Genomic DNA, 27,391 nt, shown 5'->3' on the forward strand with positions numbered 1-27,391 from the left:
ATGGAAGACTTTCTGTTTTCGCTGTGTATCAGACATGACATAAAAACTAATTTCTTTAAGCCACACTGGCCAGAAGCCGGATAAAGCCGTATTAAAGCTCCACTTTAAAGGAACGGCTGATGTGCAGGTTTTTCATCACAGGCTGAAGATGTAATCACCAGGACAAAGCCACTGTGATAATGATTCCCAGAGCCTAAACGTGTTCACTTACTCTTCATCGGCTCAATTAGAGGCGTTTGTCACTCTTTGTTCCAAAATCAATGATCGCCTCCTCGGTTTTATTGACGCTGACCAGCAGTTTATTCTCTGTGCACCACTCTGGCAAGATTGTTGACTTCCTCTCCCCATGAAACCTTATCATTGTTTTGCCGGGTGATCAATAACTGTGGTGTCATCTTTAGAGGACACTAGCGTCCCCTCGGTGTCTGGCTATGGAGTTTTCTGGGAGAAAGGAACTAAACACTTAGATAAAGAAAAACTATTTTGGATATACTGTAGGTGGCATGTTCAGGTTCTCTAGAGAAGCGAAGTGGAGCTGCTGTTAGGAATGGTTGACATGATTTCCCTTTTTGTGTTTTGTTTATTTTGCCCTTCTGTTTGACTGGTAGTTCTGGTTTTGGTTTTGCCCTTCCTTCTTTGCAGAATGCTCTGAATGATCTTTGTGGTCGGGTTGGTGATGTTTGACCAGCAATTCTAAAGAGTTTCTGCTGTCTTCGTCTCTAGGAGTTAACATCATCCATCCATTGTGTTTTGCTTTTTGAAGATAGGGTTGTGGGGAAAACAGATCCAGGGAGGAAACTTAGAGATTCTCCCCCTCTTGATTCTCTTCAGCCAGGAATCCAAGGAGGGCTCAAGGGATGTGTAGTCCTTCCAGCCTCTTCTGGGTCTGCCTGAGGGTATTTTTCTAGTGAGACGTACTCTCCAAAAGGGAGGAGAAACAGGGGAGGTAGTAAATGTATGTTTTTCTGCTCCTCCTTCAACCAGTTAAAATGCAGAACTTGATCTGAAATTCTGGAGTGGCATAAACTACAATCTCAATATTCTCCGCAGCAAGCAGATGGTGCCGACTCCCCATCGACTGCACAGGCATGAAACTCTTTCAGGTTCTTTTACTTGTTTTATCTGTTGCCCTCTTTCTAATGTCACCCTGGGCAACTGTCCACATGGCCCATACCAAAGAATGTCAGATAAATTGCAACTAAAGACAAAAAAAGTAATTTTATTTATTAATGGAGAAAAATTAACCAAACTGGCCTTTACCTGGTTGTGCTACTCTTGGCAGCAAGAAACAAATTCCTACTTTAACCGTTCACAGAAATAAAATATCCACAGCACTTCACAGTTCCCTCCAATTTTATTGCCACCTTTGCTAAGGAAGTATACCATGGAATAAATCACTGTTAAGTCTTGCTATTTGTTGCAGTTATCGAACATTTTTTTCTTCCATCATCCATCTCACTTCGTTGTTTTAAAACATCTGTTCATATCACATATGTTAAGTGAGAAACCTTTTAGCTTCTTCCCCCCCTTATAAAAATCAACATATCTGCCTAATCTGAGTCATGTTTGCTTCTCTTTCCCATTTTTAAGGGTAGCACTGAGAAATGAGCTGCTCTTTTACACCAGTACTTGAGGTAAACAGGAAACATGAATTACTAATCAAAAGTTAACATGACTGATAAATGCAAAACCTCATGAACAAGATGATCCTTATCTTACTATGGGTCCAGCATTCATATTATTTACAAATATTCCTCATCCACACCAGTTTTAAAGTGAAAATGTATCTTTTTATTGGTACCATACATTAATTATTAAGGGCAGAAACTAAGCAAATCAAAAAAATATATATCAAACAAAGATTTCTCTACAGGGTTTGGAGAAGGTACAAGCCACCATTCAAAGTCAATCATAAATTCAGCTGGAATCAATTCCCCAAAAAAAACAACAAAAAAACCCCCATAAATGTACAAACCAATAACAGAGCTGTTCTCTATTGGACTTTACAGACTCAGCACTGTTACCAAAATATGCAGACTGTACTTAATGTTAAAATGGCTAGCGACACTGCTGGTTATAAACAAGACTGTACAAATAAGAGAAATTTAACATAAAACTCATTAAAAAAAAAAAAAAAATCAAAAACAAAAGATTGTTTCTTAGCCAGTGATGAAACAGGAAGGTTACAGGGAAACTAAAAGCCATTGAGCACATTCACGTCGACATCAAGATGAGATACAGAAAAATTGTCAGGGATGCTGTGATTAATCAAAATACAAGCGTGAATTTTTTAAAAAAATAAATAGAAAAAAACAAACAAAGAAAAATCATCTTTCCATGGCGCCATTGTACCCCCGGGGGTTTGTAATTTAATTTACACAAGTTTTATTTTAAAAAAGAGGAAGGAGGAAAGACAGCAGGGTGGAAGAGGGAACAGGTTCATGAGTGTTTTTTCTCCTTTTTCCTATTTTTGTTTCTTTACATTAGATCGGGATGGCTTTAGGTAAATCTAAGTAAGAATACATTTTATTACAGTCAGACAGAACTTTGCTACTACCTTAAATATACAAGCACAAATACACAAAAAATCCCCCCCAAAACAACAAAAAGACAAAATAAAAACATCCACACTAAATTATTTCTCTTTTATAAACATAAAAGATAAAAAAAAAAAAAAAACAATATATTTTTGAAGGGGTAGAGGAGGATAAAAGTCCTGCGTTGCTCCTTGGTCTGTAGCTTTTCAGTATTGGTAGAAAATAAAAAAAGTAATTGAAATGAAGGCGTTTAATACAAATAAAAAAAAAACATTCTAGGGAAATATATATACTGTATAAAAACTCTTAAAATGTGTAGCTGTGTGTGTGTGTGTGTGTGTTGTAAATGCTTTCCATTTGAAAGACTGCAATCACTGTAGTCTAATCAGAGATGGTTGGGGCACTGGGGGCACTCAGAATCCTTCAATCATGATCTTTACTATTAAGTGTGTATGCATGGGTGAGAATATACATGTGTGTTATTGCCCTAGTGCCTCAAAGTAGCCTTCATACTAGTGTGTTAGTTTTGAAAACCGACGCTCGGTTCTGACCCGTCTGCTTCAGCAAACCCACAGATAAACACTTCAGGTTTTCTCTTCACACACACACTTTCGCTCACACACGCAGGGTGGCGTATGCATCGGCAGAGCAGGCCATAATCCGGAGTCGTGTTTAGATGACGGGTAGAGACTCGCCACCGCTGCGGAGCCCCCACAGGCCCCGCCCACCCCTCCGTGCAGGCGTTTGGTCTCTGATAGGTTAGTGTACTTGGTTCTTGTGTGGAATAAATTCCTGCTACTTCTCGGTCGTGTCAACCCCTATCCCCATCCGGAAATGAAAACGAGCAACAGCAGACGGGGGCATTTTGTGTAAAAAGTTGGAGGAGGGGAGAGAGAGAAAGAGAGAAAGAGAAACAGTGGTGGGACACAGTGCCTAAACATTTCTCTGGCTCAGTCAGAGGACAGACAGAGCTCCTTCAGGCTACCTGCGGTGTGAATCTGAGCGCTACAGCTGTGTTTGGTTTGCAAATCAGACTATGGACCAATTTGGCTGCAGTCATGGCTATAGAGGTAGGGTGGGGGGGCTGACAGAGGGGTCTGTATAGAGGTTATGGGGGGCCCGCCCCAGGGCTCTACTGGGACGCCTGCGAGGTGGGGTTGTCGCTCTTGCTCTCCTGGCTGGAAGGGGCCTTGTTGTTCCAGGGCGAGTTGGAGCCGAGTGCCGGAGAGTTGTTGAAGCTGTCCTCGTCATCAATGCCGTTGGCCGCGTCAAACTGCGTGTTCTCCAGCCTCGTGATCAGACGCTCGTCCTCGTCGCCGAACTCCCCGCCCATCAGGGTGGGCTCTCCCACCACCATCACGTCCTGCGGTCACGACACAGGGCTTTGTTAGCAGGGAGTTTTGAGTTTTCCTTTGTAGCCTTTAGAATTTTTGCAATTCAAATTGAAACTACAAACCCAAAAAATATTAAAAGTGGTGTTTGTATTTCTTTTAAGAGCTGATCAAACTGTGATCGTCTGCACAGTATCAATAAGTGCAATATGGCTTATACACACCCTATATACCTCACCGGCCCAAAAAAGCTAGAAACAAAATATCTTACAAAAAACAAAACAAAATTCTCACCAAGTTTCCTGGCCGTTAGCAAACAGAAATAATTTTGGTAAATCTAAATAAGTTTGGTCTGATTCAACTTCGGACAGAGAGAAAAAAATGTAATTATCTAACCGTCTGGTTTCAGCTATAAATAACGTTTTCCAAATTTAGACCTTTAATCAAACTTTAGATTGCACTTTATTCCTAAACTGTGCAGTTTGGATATTAAGTACTTTCTAAACCTTGAAAACACCCAGCTAAGATTCAAACATTTTCAAGGATTTCAAGCACCCTTAATAGCCCTGTCTTAAGCTTTGCGTCCTAATTATACATTTTTAGAACCAAATGGGCTTTCCTGCCTCATAATACAGACGCATATAGATTTTACTGTCTGAGATGCCAGACCTCACAGAGTGATGAGAACATTGTGATGATGGGGAAAATAACAGGAACAGAGTAGAGGAAATAGGGCTTAAGTGCAAATCAATATCACCATTGCTGTATTCCACAATGATATTGTGCAGGCCCTGTGTGTTTTTTTTCCTCTCTCTAAATGAACATGTTTTAAAAACTTGTAGTAACCAAGCGCTGACACTAGGTGGCAACAATGTACTGACCGGAACTTGGCTGGACAGAGGGAAGCCGCTACCAGGGCTCTTCTTTTTGTTGTTGTTGTTGTTGTTGGCCCCGCCTCCGCCGCTGATGGTGCTGCCACCTGACATCTTACGCTTCCGCCTCTTGTTGGGGGCCTGTCTCGACGGCTCGGCTGTCGAGTCGGGAGAGAAAGCGACGGTTACGCAAATGTCAGGCTGATTGTGCGTTTATGAATCTACACGGTCCGTCCGGTTTACCAGGCGGTGCCACCATCCTCTGCCATTTCTGGAAGAGGCAGGTCTTGAGGCAGTCTCTGGGGCTGAGACTGTATGTCTTGTGTCTGGACATCAGCTCCTGCATGGGCTCCAGAATAACACACAGCTGCAGCAGGGAACAGAACAGAAAGCAACAGGTTGACGCAAAGTTTAATATGAACAGACATGTTTCTTATTGAAACAGAGAGTTTAAGCTACATTATTATTATTGAGCTGCAGAATAAATGAATCAAATCCATATTTTTAAACAATCCAATTTTTCAACCAGACTCCTGCAATGAAACTGAACCGTACAAAGTGAACCTCTGAAAAAGCTTTAAATATTATTGTCACAAACAATTATACAAAATCAATTTGTCTGAATAAACAATTTACCTACAAAACAATTGAGTTTGCTTCAGAAATGCACTATTCAGAAAATAGTACATTTAAAATATAATATTGAACCAGTTAACAGAAGTCATTTCACTCATTATTAGGACATTCAAAATATAAGTTTAAAGGGTTTGATATTTCCATGCCACAAAATATATGATTTGTATTTATTAAGTGTATTGTTTATGATTTTGTTTGATGTATTTATTCTGTATGTTATTCATTAAGATACTGACATGATCTTTACATTTTAATAGGCCAGTTTTTAAAAACATGGAAGCAGAACTGAGGCTGAAAGCATTAGAATTAGTGCATCGTTAAATCCAACATGAAGCCGAGATTCTAGTCTCAAACATTTATCTAAAGGAAAATGTAGCAGGAAGCTTAAGGAACTCATCATGGCGCTGCTTTAGTTGAAAGGTTCAGAACAAAATAATTTTAAAATCTATGTGTAGACTAAAGATATTGCTATAGCTAAAGTAATCAAACTTATAGACTAGTAGCAGCAGCTTCAATATGTTCAGAAGTTTCTGCCTGACTTCTTTCCTACATCAATGTCAAGCAGCACATCTTATTCAGCTTTGCAGGCCTCTAAAGGCCATTTTCCTCATGAAACACCTCCTGCTACCATGTGTAGCACTTCAACTTTAATACCAATTCAGAACCGTTTTAGTTTTTTTTAGTTATTTTGACTATTTTGCTCTATGTATAGCTTCCCTGGTACACTGCTGCTAATGTTTTCATATACTTATTTATATAAAGCCAACATGCAACTCTGTCATTTAGTTGCATACTGATAAGTCTTTGGTAACAAAATGCAAAAATTACAAGCATAAATAGAAAACGACCTATTATTTTGAAGGAAGTAATTCCATAATAGCTTTAAGGATTTTTCCATGATCCACAGCTTTATTTAATACTAGTGAATGCACAGTGGTATTATTTTTTAAAACAGCAGCAAAAGACCAGCTGAATGTCTGTATTTCTGCCGCTGCAGCCTCTGCTCACTGACAGCAGGAGCAGGACTCGCACACAAACACAGTGACCCGAGTTAAGACACAGAACGAGCTTTCCCAGTTCTTACCAAACAAAAAGCTGCAAGGTAAACGTCAAGACAGCCTCACAAAGAAGCATCCAGCAGGAGTTCGTCAGAACATCGTACAAATTAAGAAAATTGCACTTAAAAACTTCCTGCTTCGCTCTGTGTGCTGCGGCTCTCTGAAACTGCTGAAACTTGGAATAACGTGCTGGTGAAGACAAAACTGTTGATCGTAAACCAAAAATAAAAAATAAAGAAACTGATCTTTGTATCATTACTAAACCAGTAAGTACATCCTAAGAGAAACAGGTTTGTTCTAGAAATCTCTTGTCATTTCAAATCGAGAACATAAGAAAGATGCTCATTCTGAAGACACAAACAATCAAGTAGGCCTGGAACGATTAATTGCCCGCATGATTATTGAAATAATTGTCAACTAATTTAGTAATTGGTGAATCATTTGAGCATACAGACTCACAAAAGACCACAGGATTTTGCAGCATTAACCTGCTGATATTTTCATCTATAAAAGTCGGCTTTGTGGTGCGAATCAAACGGAAAACAAAACAAAAGTGTGCTCTGGCTCCCCTTACCCGGAGGTAGTTGAGGGTGGAGTTTGACAGGCCACATCTTGTTATGTTTTTGGACAGCTGGTCAAGCATCTGTGGATCTTGGGCCTGGAATGAGATTAAAAAACGAATTTAAACGACGCCCATCTTACGTATCCACGTGTAGCCCAGTCCCTCACTTACGTGCATGGCCAGTATACTGCGGGGGATGAGTTCACGGTGCTGTCTGATGCTGAAGTGCCACGTCTTTATCCGCATCATGTCATCAAACATGAACTCCAGGTACAAGCGGCCCTCTACACACACCTGCAGAGGTTCAGAGGACGGATTCAGCCTGCAAGGCCGCGAAGAAAGAAATCTCTCCTGACAAAACGTTATCGACGTACCTGTGTGAACATGGGCTTTCCATTTTGAGTGACCATAGTGCACTGATCACAGTCAAGGGAAACAAAGTTATTGTGGAAGGATTCCTTGGGATGTTTCAGCACGTAGTAGAGCTCTGTGGCCCCGCCCTCAAATATACTCCGGAAGTACCTAGGAATTAACGTCCGACCAATCGCTGGAGGAAAAAAAAATACATATGTGAAAAACATTCTTGGCTCATCTGTTGACCAGAAAACAGCAAAAACTAATATATGCAGGTCCAATTTGAGGCACTGGTCTAAATGATGCTGTTATGCAACAGTTTGTTTGACGGTCCAATACAATAAATTGACAAAGAGCAGAAAAGGCTCCTTTGGTGTCTCCTCAAATAAACTGTATTAAACAAACAGAGCTTTAACAAACTGGAAGGTTCACAAAAACAAAACAAAAAAAATCGGCCACTGGGGAATTATTCTAGAATGGCAGAAATTTAGCCCACAAACACAATTTTAAAAAATAATTAGTAAAATTTAAGTTAAGTTTGTTTGTATAAAAATATATGTAACAAGAAACAACAAAGCAGTTCAAAGTACCTTACACCATGAAAACATCATACAGTCAATCGTGAAGCAAGCAATAAACATTTTGTCAAATGCCAGCTTCAAACTCACCAAGCAAATATACATCAAATACATTGATCCCTGTTCCAGAATCAAAGCAACTCTAAATCGGTTTTTAACCTTGATTTAAAGGGACTCTGTTTCAGCAGTTTTCTGGAAGTTTGTTCCATATTAATGGAGAATAGATTACATAATGAGTAATGAGGTCTTTCAAAAAAAAAATAAAAAAAATATGCAGACAAATTAAAACTCTTCACAAAATGGAAAAAAATGTTAGATTAAATGAAAAGCTCGTCTTTAGTCGGGTTTTTTTTACCTCCATCTTTAACTACACACGCTTTGTGACTTTTTCCAAAGTTGCCACCGCTATCGGTTGGACTTGGCTGAAAAAAATAAAGGTTTTTAAAAAACAGGCGACCCGCCATGAGAATGACCAAAAAATTATATAGAATAAGAAAATATAAAAGCCACCAGAAACGTTGGAAAATTAGACAACTTTTGTTTGTTTTATTGAGATATTACATAGTTTATTGTTGAACAACTAAAGTTATAAAATTTCAGGATGTATTGCAAAATGACCAGAAATAAATCTGTGGCTTGTGAGTACTTTAAACTTATTTAACGAAAAGTCTGGACACATTTATTTTTCAGTGACGTGCGGTCAGGGGAGGCAGGTGAGGCAGTGCCTCACCAGCCATCATGGAAAGAAAGAAAATATATAATCATAAAGTAATTTAAATTGTTATATTCATCCGGTGGTTTGTACTAAAAAATATTTATTTTTCATGTAGCTTCACCAATTTCGATTTTTATTTGTTCAAAATCGCTGAATTTTCTTATTTTCCCATTCAAATGCTTGGAAGCGATGCCGGTGAGGCAGCAGCGAGCTCTGCCTCACCTTGGATTGCGCAACCCCTGGCTCTGCGCTGGCTGCTAAGCGGAGAGAGCATGTTGCTGTACGGCGTCAATAAAATGGTTTAAACAAATTTAATATGTGAACTTATTTCCAATAATTTAGCTTATGTATATAATGTACAGTGCTTTTTGTCACCAACTGTGTTTGTGTAACGTGTTTCGTGTAATGAGCGATTATAAACGGCAGAGAACAGGTTCGAGGTGAGGCAGGCAGTTCTCTTGCCTCATGGCAGGGGGCGCTCAAGATCCCAGACGTTCGTCTTGTTCACTCCTCAACTGCCGAGTAAGTGACAGCGAGCTAGGCTAAACGATTCGGGAAGCAAGTCAAGTGCAGCGATAGATTATAATAGAGATAGTGATTTTTTTCCTCTCGCTTATCCCGACTTTCGACATGGATGACTACATTACAACACTAAAAAAGTTTTCTCAAGTGGACTTTCAATCGAAGCAGGTAAGACAGTACATATATTTTGTTTTGTTTTTTAAGGAAATATGTGTTTTGTGAGCTACAGTTTGTATGTGTAAGGATGCAGAAGTGAAACATAACCTGTAAACTGCTGTCAATCTATGCATCTATTTGCAAATCTGATTCTGATGACGTCAGTGCCTCACCAGCTATGAACCTCACCGCACGTCACTGTTATTTTTACAGTAACAGAAGAAGGCGTCACACTTTGGAGATGAAAGGCAGTGCAGAGCTCACTTGGGCTCAAAACGAGAAATAAGAAAACAGCAAAAAAAGAAAAAATTAACCGAGTTGTGCTTTTTCATAATTTCATAGAGATGCAGTTGATCCTGAATCAAGGTAATAGGTTTTTCCTTAGTTGGTTCAGTTCTTGTTGAATGGGTTACTTGCTTTGAAGAAGTTGAAAAGAAGGAAATCGGGTTTTAATAGGAGGACTTCAGGAAACAACAGGACCCAAAAACTACTGATGACAAACACTATTAGAAAGGTTGTGCCATTTCTGATTGGAATCGTATAATCACTGCTAACCACTGTCCCTCTAACGAAAGACAGACACTCAAAACTAGGGATATGTCTAAGTATAGAAAATAAATTTCACTCAGTGTTTCATTTTTGTTTGTTGTTTAAGTCTAATTTAAACAGACTCCATTCTAACGCAAGACAGAGGGAACGAAGTAAATCAGGTAAGAAAACATTGTAGATCTTGAAGCGGTGCATTATTTGCCACAGCAACACAAAAAGACGACACTCGCAGACATGCTGGTCAGTAACACGCTGTAGATAAATCTCTGCTCCAACACAACTGTTTGAAATGCTTGCATCATCTCTTCAGCATGCAGGAGGCCGGCCCACGAGGAGAGGAATTTAACGCCACGCTGTTAAGATCTTCCAAACAACCAGTGGCTGGTTTGGTGTGTTTGGCCTCTAAAGCTGGGCTCACACTGTGCGATTTATGGCCGTTATCCATAAAAACGTTGTTGTGAAAGAACCAGCAGAAAATATTTGAAATTGTAACCAGTGACCTCTGGTTAGTCGGTCCAACAGAACTGAAAACAACTGAGCATCTAGATCTATCAAGGTCTTAAAACCACTGAATTGACACTGCTGGTCAGCTGGACAGAAAAAGGCCACTACATTTTTTTTCCCCTCACAAGAAAAAGTAATTTGGTTGTTTGAAAAACTATGGAATTAAACACAGACAGCCCTGGTGTGGAAATTAAGTACCACAGGCCTCCTATTAGAGTATCTATTTTACCAGAAGACAACAAAAATCAAAGAAAAAACATTCAGTTCTGCGTTTTCCCAGCAAATTTCCAGTAAGCTTCATAGCGTAGCTGGCGCATTACATGCGTCACGGCCAAATGCTGGTGATTTGGTCAAATCAAATCCAGTCTTTTAAACTTCAGCAGAGTCCATTTCTCCACGAAGCAATCATTTCTCAATAGCAAAGAGTCCAGATCTCTTTGTTCTGCGCTTGTTCTGAACAAAGCGCAGAACAAGGGCTGTTTTTTTGTTTTTAATCAGGCTAGTGTTTTCTTAATTTTATTGAGGTGGTTGCTTCTAGATCATGAGAACTAGTTGCCACATTTTTATTCTAACAATTCTTTTGTATACATATACTGGTATCACAATATTCACGTTGTCATATTGCAAGAGTCTCCTAGCGGCTCATGCATAATAATAGACAGAGGTCAAATATCGGAAAAAAAAGTACAAATCTCAAAGAAATGTACATTGTGAATGCTACTGTGACAAACATCTTATTGCTGTCTTTGCTTTGAACATTTCCCTGAACACCTCCCCTTCTAATAAGACGCGTGTCAACAACAGTGGTTGCATTCTCTGCTGAGCCTGTATCTGCTGTTATTAGTAGACTTGCAACTCTGTATTTTACATTCCACATTGTAGCAGAACAGAGGTTAATGCTCTCATGTACCATAATAGTCTATAATTGCATAGATCATCATGAATATATAATTGAATCTGTAGTTATTGTGGATAACTAGAGGTTGTCGCTGAAAATGTTAGGGGTCGAGAATAGGGGCTCATTAGCAGACTAAAACTGTTACTTACTGTAACGTTTGGGACCGTCTTCCAGACAGAAAGTAATGGTCAACATGGCATCATCTTCAAAGAATTCTGTAGTAAAAGCATCCCACCACAGGTTGTCACACTCCTAGAGGATAATTTGAAGAAAACAGCACACAAGAATTACCACAACTGTTTTTGTGGGCACTTCCAGGTGTGTGTTTGTGCATCCAGTTGGACACAAACCTCTGTCCAGTTCTGTAGTCGCTTGTTGAGCTCAAATATTCTGTAGTCTGTTTGGTTACCATATGGTGTGTGCCTCCTGAGATACAGCACAAAAACACATGATGAATAAGAAAGCAGGGATGAAAATAAAGTACTTGTACATTCAAACGTTTCTCTGACTAAATCTTAATTTAAAGGGGAGGATTTGACAGCTGCTGTAAAACACATTAACACACTACATTAACACAAGCTGAAGGGAACAGGAAACAGTGTTGCCTTACCCTATTCCTGGCTCCATGTATGAGGGCGGATACATCGGAGTAGGACTGGAAAACAAGAAGATTATTTTTACTAACCTTTAGCTACATGGTTGTTCATCTTCACTAGAAAATATATGAGCAGAATTCAAAGAAAATATAATGAGCATTCAAATATCTTAACCTGTGTTTTATTAAAAAAGAAACATGAAGCAGAAAATGGTTTTCTACACAATACGTCCACAATATTAACAATTTCAAGAAAAAAAAAGTTTTCTTCATTCGGCAGAAAAACTGCTTTTACTTCAGGTTAATAATTATTTCATTTTTCATCAAATGGGGAAAAAAATACTGTTTTTTTTATTACTATTTAATTAAATATCTTCTATACTCAGTTGTTGTTATAGATGCCATAAAACTGTAAAAACTGTTATAAATGTCCCAAACAAATTCAAATTTAGAAGCTTTTTTTCTGTCATTACAATGTTGACGTTTTGATGGGTATTTAATCATAAACAGAACAAATGGCACAAATACTTTGAAAGTTGCATCTGGATGTTTAAAAGTCTAACCAGGAGTTGGTTTATCTTTTTGAAAAGATAGGCTTCCAAAATTAGCCTTTCACTTCCTTTTTAAATCAAGACAAATAGATATTATGTTCCACAGTCCAATAAATTTAGACTACTTTCTGAACACCAATTAAATTGCAGTCTGACTTAAGTTATTGCTTTGGGTGATGAGTGATTACTCCACTAGCTAAATGACTAGAGGTGCACCAAGAAATCAGCTACAGTCCAGAATAAAAACAATTATACACCTGACTCACCTTTCTTTATCATACTATATAAATATTAACACAAACCAGACATTTACACAAAAACGATGATGATGAGAAAGGTCACAATATCTCTAAACCAGAAACTACAGATTAATGTACATCAGACAAATACGAGTGCTATATGATTAAATCCCTGTTGTACTCTCTTTGTAAATACAATATGGTTCACAAAGTTACAAACACCAGCATTAGATATTTAAAACGCACAAAAGGGCAGGAAACTCACCCCACGTCTCTGTCCAGCATGGTGCCGGGGTGGAAAGGGGGGAAAGTGCTACCGTTGGGGGGCTCCTTGGGGGAGTACAGCTTGAATGACTTGGAGGAACAGCCTGGATGACATGAAGACACACAAGAGAGGAAAAACATAAATATCTGTGACAGTAAAAAGGGAAGTAGACAGACTACAGCAGAGAATACGTAGAACAGTAACGCCCAATGCTTGGAGACAAAAGCTAAATTATTCCACAAGTCTTTGGTGCAACAATGTCTTCAGTACAAGTTGATTAACGGCCTCATCTGGTGTAGCAACACATGTGGACGTCAGCCCGGCACAGCAGGAACGTGTCCGTTTTAGTGACACAAAGACGGTGAAGAAGCAACTTCCTCCTCGCACACAAACTAATCCTCCGCCTCGCCACAATCTAATCTCCATGAAAACACCTCTAAATATAAAAATACCAGCAGACCATATGTCCTCGACACGAACACTCATAAAACAGGCTGATGTCTCTCCCAGACACAAACAGTTCCCATCCTTTTTTCTTTTCTTTTTTTACAATAACTGCCCAGCTCTGTCATAAAGACCATCCAGGCATGGCGGCGTAGGTGTCATGACCCCACGGTCACCATGGTGAGGCCCCTCCTCCTTAATGTCCCCCTGTCTTGTTACTATTGAACAGACATGCATCAATCAATTGAAATCCAAAATAGCCAACTTTCCCCTCGATCAGTTCTGATCAGGATGTTTTTGTTTTTTTTTTGGTATTCATAAAAACTAAGAACTCAACCAACAGGTGATTCACTTTTTAGTCTACTGGAACAGCCCAGCCCATGTTTTTTCATCATGTTATAGTGTTGGAAGAAAAATGAAAACCTAAAAAAAAAAGAAAAGGATTTTTTAATCACTGTATAAACTGCTCTGTACCTTATGGAAATAACCAACTACTGGTAACAATACTCAGTTTAAATGTACATCTAAAATACAAATAACAGAATAAATACCCCTCGAGAAAGGGGCAAAAAAACTGGCAGATTTTTCTGGCATCTGATCTGCCAAACACCAATCACATCTGATTATGGGAAAACTGACCGACCGATTCATTGGTGCATCTGTAGAATAAGTAATTGTAAAAACTAAGATACTAATGTGAAATTCAAGTACAAACAACAATTTAAAACAAACAAAAAGAACACTTCTTTCCTAGTTTAAGTTAGCAGTAAAACTCTCAAGAGTCAACATTGTTGTTTGAAAGGATGTGTATTAGTTTTCCCTTAAACTATTCATTCAGATTTGTCAATTAAAGATAACAATCCCATGAATGTAAAGCAGGAGTAATGGCAGTCAAGTATGCACACTATGTGTATTGTAGACTCCAGAGAGCATGTGGAGAAAGTTAGGAACCTAAAGGTAAACAAATAGGCCTTTTAAAACAGGTTTCCCCATCTTCAGCTAGGAAGAAAAGCAATAAAACACCCATTCATCTGTAGCTCTGTCTGCTCTTTAAGGAACAACAAGCAGTTTGGATTGCAACACCACGATATAGGCTGGATGCACCGCCAGATAAATAAATAAATAATCAATGGTTATGTGTCCATTAGTTGTTGAAAGCTCCATTAGCTCCTCTCCTCTCCTGTTAGCGGTTAATGACAGTCAGTCACAATCGCATCAGCTGGACTCCACTTCCTCCACTGGGAATCATGCTCCTCTCTCTTTTACAAGCAAACAACACATTACATACGGTTTATATATACATACTATAACATGTTCATGTGTTTTGCATAAACTATGTAGTCAAACTTCAACCTAAACCCTAACCCAAAGAGGGGTGGAGGCCTTAAACAGTTCAGATTCAATAGCATTGATCTCCTGTCACCAGGATAACTACCATCACTCCTCACTTTTTATTTTCCTTAGATTGGTTTCGTCACAGGCGGCCACTGTGGTTTCTACTAGCGTTATATAGGAGAAACCAAGCAAACTACCCAAGTCATACACTTTTATATGTCTTCCCATCATTTTTGTTACACTTTATGCGTCTGTAATGCATGTTTCGACCTTACGCTGCTGAAACATTTCACTGTAAAGTTACAAGAATTGGTTACAAAGGCAATTAGAGAGACAGCCATCGCATAATGTTAGCACTTAGCCGCCAAGCTAAGCTACGCTACAAGGCGTACATGCGAGAAAACTGGGAATATATGCAAGAAAAGATCAAACCTATATATTTGTACCAAATGTAAGGTTCGTTTAAACACCAAGTTATAGAAGAGAAATAAGCCGGACACCTTCCACAACTACAACACTGCCTTGCAGGCCTTTGACGGGCAGGCTAGTTTAGCCGTTAGCAGATAGCCTTTTGGCTAACGCCTTGACGTTATATTCATTCTCTACGGCAAATCTCCTATTAAATGGCGATAAATTTCCACCGCGAGTGCTCGTTAACCATATTTAATTGCATTAGGAGTCGCGTTTCACAGCAGGAAAACTGTCTTTCGGCGGAAAAGTGACCTTTTACCTGCGAAGAAGTCCAATCAGAAAATTGATGTTTACAGATCCGTGATGATAGACCGTGTGTACGCTCCGTGCGTAAAAACGGATAGGCCCGCAGGACGCAACGTACCCACACAACAATACGTCCTTTCCCAACAGGATCAATAAAAAAATCTCCTCAGACCGAGAGACAACAGCGGAATAAGGCCGAAATTGCGGGAGTCGGTAGTTTTATGTTTTGTCCCGCATGAGGCCTTGTCCGTGGACTGGAGCCTGCTGTGGGTTTACATACGGACCCCGATGAGCCCTTTGTTCACGGGAGGACATGAACAATAGCTGTAGGCCCTCCTCCTTTTCGTCTGCAATGCATTTGCTCCTCTCTTCTCTGCCCAGCACAGTCTGCCACCCTCTCCCCCCGTTTTTTCCTTCCTTCTCTTCTTCTTCTTCTTCTTCTTCTTCTTCTCCTCCTCCTTGTCCACCACCACCCCCTTTAATGCACAACTGCACATAAAGGTTGTCTGGTAAGCATTTTTCCCCTTCCTCCTCCCTGCATCCCATCTCTTCCTCATAACTGACACAGATGAGAATTGGCCTAATGCAGCTGACTGGAAATTTGTGTGGAAACAAAGATCATGTTGACTGCAAAGTGGTTTTCATGTTTGCCTAATTAGTGCACATCAGCTTGCTCCTAACAGCCGAACTGGGACAGCCGGAGAGCCCTGGCCATACACAGTGGGCTCATTCAGTGTGATGCAAGCACTGCTGATGCAGCAACACGATCAGTCTGAAGAAGATTAAGATCTTCTAAACTTTCACAGAAGGTATGAGACCAAAGCGGTTTGAATTAATTGCGTTTTAAAGTTTGTACACTGAACTGTCTGCAAGGTGGACAACCCAGATCCATCAACAGGGTAAGTTTTCTCTCTGCAAGTTTCTGCTCAGACTGCAGACACACACATGCATGCACACCCACGTTAATGAGCACACACATGTACAAAGATGCTAAGCCAAAAGGAGAATCCCACAGGCTTCTAAATCGGCTTAAATCGCCTCAATTTATAATCAGATATTCAGATCACAGGCAGCGAGATCCCACCCATATGGCCAAGGTTGAAATATAAAAAGAACAAGTAGAGTCAGACTAAAGCCAACAATTTTCAAAATTTTTATGCCTCCTAATCTTTACAGATGCAAAACAGCACAAATGTCTTGGGCCACCTTTCATTTCTGTATCTAACAGGTTTGTAAAGGGAGATATAGAAGAAAATACACAGCGTATTGGAAGACCTTCCGTTTGTTCATCCATTGTCTTCTGCTCACCTAGATCCATTCACAAGAGTGAGGTTCCAGCAGGAAAGCAATGACATCCCTCTCCTCAGCAACACTCTCCAACTCAGTCAGGGTAATCCCTCTGCTTTTCCTGGCATAAAGTCCCTACAGTGAGCTCTGGGTCTGCCCTGGAGTCTGCTTCAAGTTGGTGCACCCAGAAAACTTCCAGGTGGCATCCTGATCAGATGTCTGGACCACCTCTACTGACTTCTTTGGATGCGCAAGAAGAGGTGCACACAGTAACACCGTCAGGCACATATCCCATTTTTGCTACCAGACAGAAAGAGCTTAAGGCTAGACGCTGAAATTGCCTTCATATTTACAGGCATATGCATGGTTGAATTTAAAGACAGAGGGTGTAATAGTTGTGAAATGTTCTGTACACTTTAAAAAAAAAAGTAACAAATATGTGACCAACGTATGTATTTAGTATTTTATATAGTAGGAGTACACTCCTGCTGTTGATCCGTCTGCTACCAGTTGTTGAATACAGGGTGATTTGAGCTGCAGTGAATGGTATAGAAATGAAAGGTAGATCTCTTAAGGCTGAGCCCTGCCACGCCACAGAGTAAGCTCATCACTGCTGCTTTAGGACTGGTAATTCAACAGCTTTGCCCTTTGCCTTAGCTCTCTCTTCACCGCTACAGAACAGAGCGCTGCAGTGTTACAACAGATGAGGTCCCAGTCCATCTATCCATTCCCTGCTCCATCATATGTCGCTCGTGAACAAATCGGCGAGATACTCGAGGCAGGATGGAGCAGCCCATAATTTTTTGCCAGTAAAGAACCATGGACTCCGATTTAGAGGAACTGAGTCTCATCCTAGCCTCTGCTCTGTTAGCCAAGACACCTACATTAAAAACTGAAGGATATGGCCTGAGGAAGCCATTAGAACCAAAACATCTGCAATAAGCAAAGATGAGAAGTTGAGAACATGCAGTTTGCATGTCCAGACACTTTCCATGACTATAGCTTAAGATCCTGTCAGTGGATGCTCCAAGCAGGACCAGAGATGAAGGAAAGCCACATGGAAAACAAGCTCAACTTTGTGCCGACACAGATCCTGCTTTAGTTACACAGTTAGCAGATAGCCTTCAAAAATGATTTTTCAAAACAGTGATTTTACTCTTTTTTTTTTTACTCAGATAGCTTTTTTCTGAAGGAGAATGCTGAATAATCTATTTTGTTTTGGGTCTATTTTTCCTGTCGGTGTGATCTACACTAGCCTGGTAAAAACCAGCCCCTTGTTCTACTCTTTACTTTGTTCAGAGGGTCTGGACTCTTGGCTAGTGAGAAACGATTTTTTGCTGGAGGTGTGGAGTCTGTTGAAGTTTTAAATTTTACCCAATTGCTAACATTAGTAAGTGACGCATAAAAAGCGTAATGAAATCTGCTATAAAACCTGCGCTGTAAACAACCATCTGCCAGTGGGAAGAGAGAAGTGCTGAACCAGACGGCTGTTAAAGTCCATTCAATATTTAGAAACATGGTCAACAAGGACTGAATGGCTTTGTTCACTACGTCCTCTGTTGCCATTGCTAAAACTACAAGCAGAGTTCAATTCTAAAGAAAATCAACATCATCGTTCACGACTTCGCCTTCTGTTCGCTGATCGGCCCGGTTGAAATTCTACCAGGGAAATCCAAGTCAATGGGAGAAAGTCCAGATAGAGCAGTGAAGGAAGATGACAATCAAGCAAATTTGCATATAAAGGCAATGGCCAGGTTAGATCCACACTGCTTCAAAAATGTTTAGCTCCAGCTTAAGATATTCAGTTTAATTTACCTTGGAAGTTGGGAGTTAGATCTAGGAATAACACCAACCATGTTCCTGCTGAAAATCTGTAAACAAATGGGGAATTTGCTAATTGTTGCATGAGCCTTTGGCCCCTTCATCTACACGATTATAGGTTGTATAGCTTTAAGACTGACAATGTATTCATGAAAATACAAGCTATTAGTGGTGTAAAGAAACAGCCTTTTAATGCTGCTGTTTGTATGAGATTTTAAAGCTGGAGTTGGTGAGAGACTTCTGGCTTAAGGGAACTTTTCTCTTAGATTTTCTGAACTTTAAAAATAATGTTTGTTTTTGCTATCAATGAATTCTTTGAATACTTTAGAAAATGTCTTGAATCACTGCCATAAGATGTTTCAATATGCAGGATAAATAATCAAACATTTCTTTCTGCATTTATTTTCTATTGAAACACGTGTAAGTCGCCCTTACACCACGACACATCCACCACCATGTTTTACACACTGCTCATTATTTTATACACATTAACAATAATTTGAATCAGACATGCCACACTTGTATTCTTCAGCCCATATTACAGGGTTGCTAAAGGTTTTACATCTAATTGTTGCATAATTAGGTCACAATCCTCCTGAGACTCTTTCTGATGAGGTTCTGACAAATAATTGATGCATCAGTTTCCAGGTCAGATGTCACATTTTTGAAGCAACTTTTTCCTTTCTGACTTCCATCGACATAACATAACATAACATAACATAACATAACATACCTATTAGACAGTGATGTAAGGAACTCCGATAGCATTTCAGTCCTGTCCCCCAGCATTTTGACCTCAACATTTTTCCTTTTCTTAACATAATATAGACTTTAACAGAGCTTTTGGGCAACAGATGCTTGAGAATCATCAAAACTACAATTAATGTCTGTCTGCTTTTTCATCTATGACAATCTTTGTGAATGCAAACAAAGGACAGAAAACTAAACATAGATTTTTGTTAATATAAAAACATAGAAAGTGCTGAAAAATGATAAAACTGACTCATCAGTTGAGCTTCGGTAATTTTCTTACATAAATTAATAGACGAGAGCCGGGTGGCTTAATAAAGAAAATACTTAGTTTTGGAGACCAGCCTCAAAATAAAACTCATGCCAAAGAGAACAACTTTAAAAGATTATAAAAACTCTTTGAGAGCCATGGTTTAAAGCAGAAAACTAGACATTTGCAGGAATGATTTTATGCATGCCAAACAAAAATGATTCATTTCATGTTAGAAAAGATCTCATTGCGTTTACCCACCAAATGATTTTCATCTTTTGGCTAAAAACTGGAAGAAGCTGCTGGAATCAGAATTTTATTTTAGCCATTTACTAATTCAATTAAATTCAGTTTATTTATAAAGCGCCAGTTCACAACACATCATCGCAAGGTCTTTTGCAGTAATGAAAAAGAAAATTCAACCCAACCTGACATATTCCAAGCCAAGCACATCCTTTCCAATTGATCCTATCTATCAAACAATGTAGTTCAGCTTATTATTCAAATTGGTTAATTTTTTTCTCTCTAAGGAAATCCAGTAGACTGCATTGAATCATTGACTTGCAGCTATCACTTCTCGTGGATGAGCTCACACTGGCGACAGTCAATGCAAGCGTTAAATTTGCTGCAATCATTCATACTGAGCATGCAATTAAATCTCTGTGGAGAGCGTCACTGTGTGGTCTGGCTTTTACCACTTGTGTTGTCCAACTGGATAAGCGTGGTTATAAATAATGCTGAACAATCACTTTCAGACGATGACACATTTAGGATGACCACTGCTTTAATTGACTAATGCAGCAATGAGTTACAGTTGCGTAAATCTGTTTCTAAAAAAAAAATAATAACAACTGTGGTTCAAGAATAAACAAACAAAAATGCATTTGTTCTGCTCACAAATGTTTTTATTGCTGCTGGTTTAGCTCATCTTTATAATTTTGCTCTCCAGATTTCTTTTTTGTTCTGTTTTAGTTCCGTTTATTGTAAGGAGTTGTTAGCAAAGACGCTAACATTACCTATGGATAAATACAAAAATCACACTGAAACCTGTTTTAGAGCATAAAGAGTACATTTTCACTAGTCCAAGAAACAGAAAGCAATTTATCCTCAACATTAGGAGACCAAATGACTTAGTTTTAATAAGGGAATTGTGCCAGACCCTCTTTATTTTGGATCTAGTAGATTTATGAGCCCTCCTTTCTCTAATATATATATATATATCCAACTGAATAAGCGTGGTTATAAATAATAATAATAAATAACTCCAGAATAGCAGTTGCAAATAAAAAATCAAACCATGTATTAAACAAACATGTACACATGTGTGTGTGTGTCTGCGTACATTTAATTTTGTTGCATTAAAATAATTGTTTCTGTTCCAGTAGGAAAAAGCAAATGTTACCTAAACTTAAAAAACAGGTTATATTTGACCTGAGCACAGTATACAATTTTACCTTTGTGTATAAAACAAATATATAACAAGTTGCGGTGTTACTCATTTACAGAGGATAATCTGCTCGAAGCCTCGTCTCTCACCCGACCAGCAGCAGCAGAAGCTCAAACTGACTTTATGTTTGTTGCTTCTGACCAAAGTAAGCCTGTTTCATGAACACTTCACAGCTCACAAGCCTCCTGTCAGTCCTTTGGCAGCATCTTTGTGAGTCTAGCACCAGGGGAGCTGTAGTCAATAGTAGCTCAGAGTGTCTGTTGCGGGTGACTTATGTGGATTTGCCTATCTTACATTCACTGGCCCCTGTCACCATGGAAACTCGAGCAGTCTACACCGACACAACCGGAGAGCGGCTAAGAAACCCATGGAAATGGACACACAAGAGTTAATCCTGTGTGAGTCTGTGTGTGAGTGTGTGTGTCTCCAAAGCTTCCCCATTGAAATGGTACATGATGGGGTTAATCCCCGCTGCGTGTGGGTGTGTGTGCAGCGGAGTGATGGAGAGGAGGTGGGGGTGGGAGGTGTGCCGGGATAAGGCTTGAAGGGCTTACACACACCGTCTCTTTCGCTCTCAGGCATAGGGTCGGCCTTATCTTCAGTCAGCACCCCAAGCAGCGAGGCACACACACACACACACACACACACACACACACACACACACACACACACACACACACACACACACACAGATGCCTAACCTTCATTTCACCAGCTACACTTCCAGCTGCACAGTCACACCTAAAGCCATAAATCCATGTCTGTGAAGTGATTAAAGCTGGCACAAGTTGGTGCTGAATAACCAGGAATAATCAAATAACCATGCTGGAATAATCAAATAACCATGCTGGAATGGGCTGAACTTTTTTTTCTCCACTGCTCTGGTTGATAAGACAAACTAAAGTTAAATACATCTGATGTTTTCCAGGTGTTTTTTGCTTACAAATCAGGAACGAGAAGGACTATGAGAACAAGGAAGGAAAAAAACAAACGAAACCTTACCTCCTTCGGACTCAAGCTGCTCTGACATCTCCATTTTGTCACCTACAAATGCACTTTTACAGCTATACCCAGATCTGACTCAGGCGCTGTGTTTTCATGCCTCTCCCACTCTCTGATATCTCCCATGTCCAGACTGTCAGGCTCAGGGGCACATCAAGGGGGGAGCGGGGGGTGCCTAAAGTGTCCATGTGCGTGTGCCACTGGGTGTTGATGTGCGCGCGCGTGCAGCCACGTGCAAATGTGTGCAGCATGCCACTTCCACTTGCTCGTCAACAGGAAACTGAGTGCCACATGCATCTGCCCAACTTCTGATAACAACCGTCCCCGTCGCCCTCCCCTCAGCTGGGATCCGAGGACAGCCTCGTGTTGGTTCTGTCTGCAGGAGACTGTCCTGATTAATCTGATCCGAGCCGACTTCTGCTAACCGCTGTTTTTTCCGTTTCTTTCTTTCTTTGACCATTACGAGTTGCTAATGGTCAACAGGACATTTCTTTCCTCAAGTGCGGCGACCCCTTCAAACACACTCCCAGATTATCCCGTTGCTCCACACGAGAGATATCTTCTCTGGTAATCTTCTTTCACTAGTTGGCGGGTATCAGAAGTTAAACATTCAGCGACTTAAGTTCTTCACTTTTACTAAATAAGACGAAGAAACAAAATCTCTAATGTGGAATTCATCACTGATCAGTAGAGTAAACACTTTTAGGGTAAAAGCAATCAACCTGTGATCAGACTGTGAAACATGATACTCACTTTGGGCTTGCAGATTTCTTAATTCATTCATGTATCATTACCGTAATATTAGAAACATTCTATCAAAATTCAAAGTAAATAAAATCGTTGTAGCAAAATCGCGATGAGTTTCAGTATTTATCACTCGACTCTCCATTTGATTTATTTTTACTACACATAGTAAAAAGAATTCTGAATATTTCTGAGATTTATTTATTTTTTACCATTTACCAATGTAAACATGCAATAAAAAATTATTTTGTGAATAATCATACTAAGATCTTTTTCACAATATTTAAATTAAGTAAAGAAACACGAAACAAACAAAACCTGACAGGAGAGGAAGCAGAGGGAATTTTAGATGGCAAAAAAATCATTGTCCAAAATAATTAAATGCTTAACTTTTATCCAAGCATTACAGGCTTCAAGTGTTTAAGGAAAGAGATTTATTGGCTTATAACTCTGAGTTCAGAAACCACTGAGCAGAGGAAACAAAAATTTGTTATTAAAAGCCACTTTTTGATCAATGAGTCCGGAATCAGTCTCACAGTGTTTCAGCTCGGCTGATGGTAAAACATCTTCCAGATTTGCTCTAAAAACCGGTCAGGACTTTGTCTGATTAGAAAGTTCTGTTGCAGAGCAACTTCTACTGACTGTGTCCGGGGACGCAGGGCTTCAACTGGTTTACGGTCTTCCTACAACCTTTGGAGCGTCAGATGACGGATAAAGACGCGTCCAACTTTCTCATCATCTACCTCTGGAAAGCCACACTGGGCCAATGAGTTCACCAACATCACACCAAAGCACCCGAGGTTCTGGTTCAGTTCGCTGCATGACTTGATGATTTCCTCACTATGAATCAGGAGCAGAGTTGAACATAAAGAAAGAACGCTCTCGAAGAAAATAGAGGAGGAAAATCAAAACTCTGAACTTCACTCAAAAATTAGACGAAAGTAAGAAAGCGTTTGAAGCAAGCAAAAAAAATTTTTTTTAAAGTATCGCAACAGAATCTCAAAAGGGCAATTAGACCTCAGCTCACCACGGCACCGTCTGGGGAAGGAGTCGTCATGAGAACTTGATCAACCAATCAGAGAGAAGCCATATTGTAGGTTGTAGGCAATGAGAAAATTAAATGTATTAACATTTCAGTGACATCTTTCAAGCTCGAATCTGAGTCCGTGATGTAATTTTGAAAGTAATAATTCTTTGAAAATGTTGAAAGAAACTTCGAGATGTTTTAGGAATATGATACTTAAAATTGATGAAAATACTGATATTTTGAAGGCTTTGGATGCCAGTGAATGAAACTCTGCTGTGACTAAATCTAAAATTCAACAAGATAATTTTCAAAGGTCATGGTGAGAATAGTTAAAGTCAGCAAAAGGTGAGATCTGGTGTGCTTGAATAAATGGCTGAAATATATTACAGGCCAATGTACATATATTTTTGCAGTGCTGTTGTTTCTGTGGTTTTGCTCCCGTTAATGTCTGGCTGCTCTGTTCCATTAGCGTTAATGCACTGAACCAATAAGTCGACTCTCTTTACTCCATAATAAGCCTGAGTGAGCTGTGTAATTATATTTATTCAAAAAACCCAAAGGAAAAATGTTTCAAAAAACCAAACATCATGATGTAAAGAAAGCTGGTAATTTATTCTGGTTGCTAAACTTCAGCAACTTTGAGAACATAGTACATCAAAGCTAAAACTTTACAAACCCTTTAAAATCAAGGATTTATTTTAGCATGGGGTTCAGAATCACTCTATAATTTTTGTTGCTTATTCAAGGATTTTTTATGTTAGTGTCATATATTAAAAAAGTTTTTACAAACTTTCAAATTTAAAACCTTTCCCGGCTTAAATTTCTAGATATTTTGTTATAAATATTCAAATTTATAACAATTTGAATATTTGAGAACAAAACATTCACATAATTCAGTTTTACTGTTTGGATGTTGTTGAAAACAACCAACACAGTGAAGAGGTTGACAGTCATTTGACCAATGTGGTAAAGAACCATTTTACTCAAAATTTTGAAATTTTTCAATATAGAAATTTTAAATTGGATTATAATATTCTATAATAAACACAAATGCATTGGAGCACCTTTTCTTTTGTTGTTTTTAAAAACATAAAAAGACACTTTGAAGCTCACTAAAGAAACACTATGTTTTTGCATTTGAGGCTATGAAATCGTAATTTTCTTATTTAAAAAAATTTATTGAATTATTTGTTTATTAGCATCTTTTAATGTATTTCTAATACTGTATCAACAAAATCTGGAGAATGTGCCAATTGTTTCTCCGATTAACTGTCAGAAAATTTGATAGAATAATCAACTGTTAAAATAATTGTTAGTTGCAGCCATAGAAATTACAAATGCTGAGAGTGTGGATTTGTGCACAGCCTAATAAAGCAACTTAATTTAAAACAGAAATAAAAGAGGCTCAACGTCGCTGACAGCACATCCTCACTAGGAAAAACTCCAGCTGACCTCCAACCTCATGTTGTCCTTTGACAGCAGCGCCCTCTTGTGGCCGCAGAGAGTCGGCGTGTTGTTATTTTCATCCTCTCCCCACAGCATATTATTTCCCCACTCTCACTGGGTGAATTCCCTGTCCAGGGTTTTCTTTGGCAGGCGAACACAGAGGCTCTGCAGCGGGGGAACTTCAACTCCGAGTGCGTCACATGTTACAACAGGCCACACCACCAAGGGGAGGGCGGAGGGGTTAAATTAGAACAAGGGTCAGCTGTGAGGCGGCGTGGCATTAAAGTGTGTTTTTTTATTATCTCTATGCTAATGAATGATAACAATAATAAAACAGAAAAAGTGCTGCAGGAAGCCAGCGATCAGGATTACTCCCCATCATCTCAGCCTCTTTCCTGCGTCAGTGTGCCAGATGTGAGCGTGGCGTCAGCTGACAGCTGTGTGAGTGGAGATGACAGTGCCCTGATGCTGCCTTCTCTGTTCTCTGGGAGCCATTTTGTCTGTCTCTGATCTCAGAGTCAGGTCTGCTCTCTCTCCCCTCCACACATTAGCCTCCCCCACCCCCCTTCAGCCAATCACGTCAGCGCTCAGCCTTGCAGAAAACATAGAAACACAGTCTGATCTCTTCCTCACTCCCTGTCTCACCCACTCCTCCCGCGCTTCTACAGTGCTCATCTCCCACTTGTCTCTTCCGCTCGCTGCCTTTCTCTCCCTCCTCCGTCACCTTTCCTCCCTCCCTTCCCCCCGTCCCTCCCCTCCTCTTCCTCTCTTAATCCACATCTTTTCCTCAGTGTCTGCTCTCTCCTGCTCTCCTCCCCTCTGTCACACCCTCCTCCTCCTCTTCAGGCTCTCTTGTTGTGCAACCCGTTTTTAAACAGCTCAGCCTTTGTGCGTTTTTGTCTGTTGCCATTTCAGCCAGAGCTGCAGTCTTTACTCATTTTCCTCCAATCAGGGACACCATGTGACTCTCTGCATGAGAGGGCACACACAGTCTCTTCCCTCCTCCCCCCATCCATCCAGCCAGTCAGCCCATCCAGCCAACATACGCTAGCAATCAGGGAAGTCAAAGTAGTAAGAAAGAGGGAGCGAGTGGAAGGAAAGATGGAGGTGGACGCACACTGCAGAGGACAAGGTGGGCCGTGCTGGAAAGGTCCACCTGGGGCGGGGGTGGAGGGAGGAGGGTCCTAGAAGGTCAACCAAGAGTCAGATTGACCCCAGATTGACGAAACATCTGCAACAACGTGGAGTTGACTGTACAATCACACTATTCACTGGAGTTATTCCCATACTCTCGCCTCTGTTTATATCACCCACATGTTGGGGCACATGCTGCGTGTGCATACACACACAGGCACACGCCCACGCCCCCACACACACACACACACACACACCCGCACACACACACACACACACACACACAAACCCCTCTGAGCCCACACAAGAAGGGGGAGGATCCTTCTGTGTCGAACACCACTCAGGAATGTAAACAAGAGGAGGAACAAGAGCGACTCAAGACGGGTTTTATCATTTTGTATGCATTGTTCCTTGTCATATTCGTCCCTTCTCCTACGGCGCCCTGTAAAAGCGGTTATGTCTACTAATTTTTTCACATTTTGTCACATTAAGCAACAAACGTCACTGGATTTTATTGGGATTTTATGGTGTAGACCTACACAACATGGAGTATAATTGTTAGAGATGCATGGTCTGACCCCGTTTTCCAAATAAAGATCTGAAAAGTGGGGTGTACTTTTGTATTTGGTCCACCTTATTCTGACACCACTACATGGATTCCAGTGTAACTGGTGCACTGCTCAGTGTCAAACAATCCAAACCCTTTTAAAAACCATTGACACCCTCAGCTGTGGTGGCGCTGCACCACGAACTACTGAAACGACACGAAAACCATTTATGCAGAAATACACTGGGACTGAAATTAATATGTTTCACTTCCACTAGTCTGCTTCCAATATCTCCCCTATCTGATTCTGCAGGAGACACAAATAGTTCTTATCCAACGCAATGGGGCATTACGAACATTTGTGCAATTCTTCACAAAATGCCTACAAAGATTGTCAAATGCCTAAAACTTCCTTAACGGATATTGCCAAGTAGTGTCTCTGGAAGAGGCTGTTTGCAGGAAGGTATGGCGCTCTCTCATTGACAGGAGGGGTGTCACCCAGCTGGTCTGCGCCGTTT

The 27,391-nt window shown here is 40.0% G+C and overlaps 1 protein-coding gene and 1 long non-coding RNA gene across 2 annotated transcripts; one reads left to right on the plus strand and one right to left on the minus strand.

The window, feature by feature from the left end:
- Positions 1-3,669: 3,669 nt before the first annotated feature.
- On the minus strand, positions 3,670-22,084 carry ldb1b (LIM-domain binding 1b). Its single transcript, XM_028018044.1, has 11 exons — positions 21,976-22,084; positions 12,923-13,025; positions 11,883-11,927; positions 11,623-11,698; positions 11,422-11,524; positions 7,371-7,543; positions 7,168-7,290; positions 7,009-7,092; positions 4,984-5,107; positions 4,750-4,898; positions 3,670-3,900 (listed from the first exon to the last, which is right to left on the minus strand). The coding sequence occupies exons 1-11, from the start codon at positions 22,007-22,009 to the stop codon at positions 3,670-3,672; spliced, it is 1,245 nt and encodes a 414-aa protein (XP_027873845.1). The 5' UTR covers positions 22,010-22,084.
- A 102-nt stretch (positions 22,085-22,186) lies between these two features.
- On the plus strand, positions 22,187-24,146 carry LOC114144839 (uncharacterized). The gene is made up of 2 exons (XR_003595554.1): positions 22,187-22,542; positions 23,346-24,146. It is a non-coding gene; the product is annotated as an uncharacterized LOC114144839 (long non-coding RNA).
- The last annotated feature ends 3,245 nt before the right edge of the window (positions 24,147-27,391 follow it).

The sequence above is a fragment of the Xiphophorus couchianus genome, chromosome 5 (genome assembly GCF_001444195.1).
Source record: "Xiphophorus couchianus chromosome 5, X_couchianus-1.0, whole genome shotgun sequence".
Lineage (NCBI taxonomy): Eukaryota > Metazoa > Chordata > Actinopteri > Cyprinodontiformes > Poeciliidae > Xiphophorus > Xiphophorus couchianus.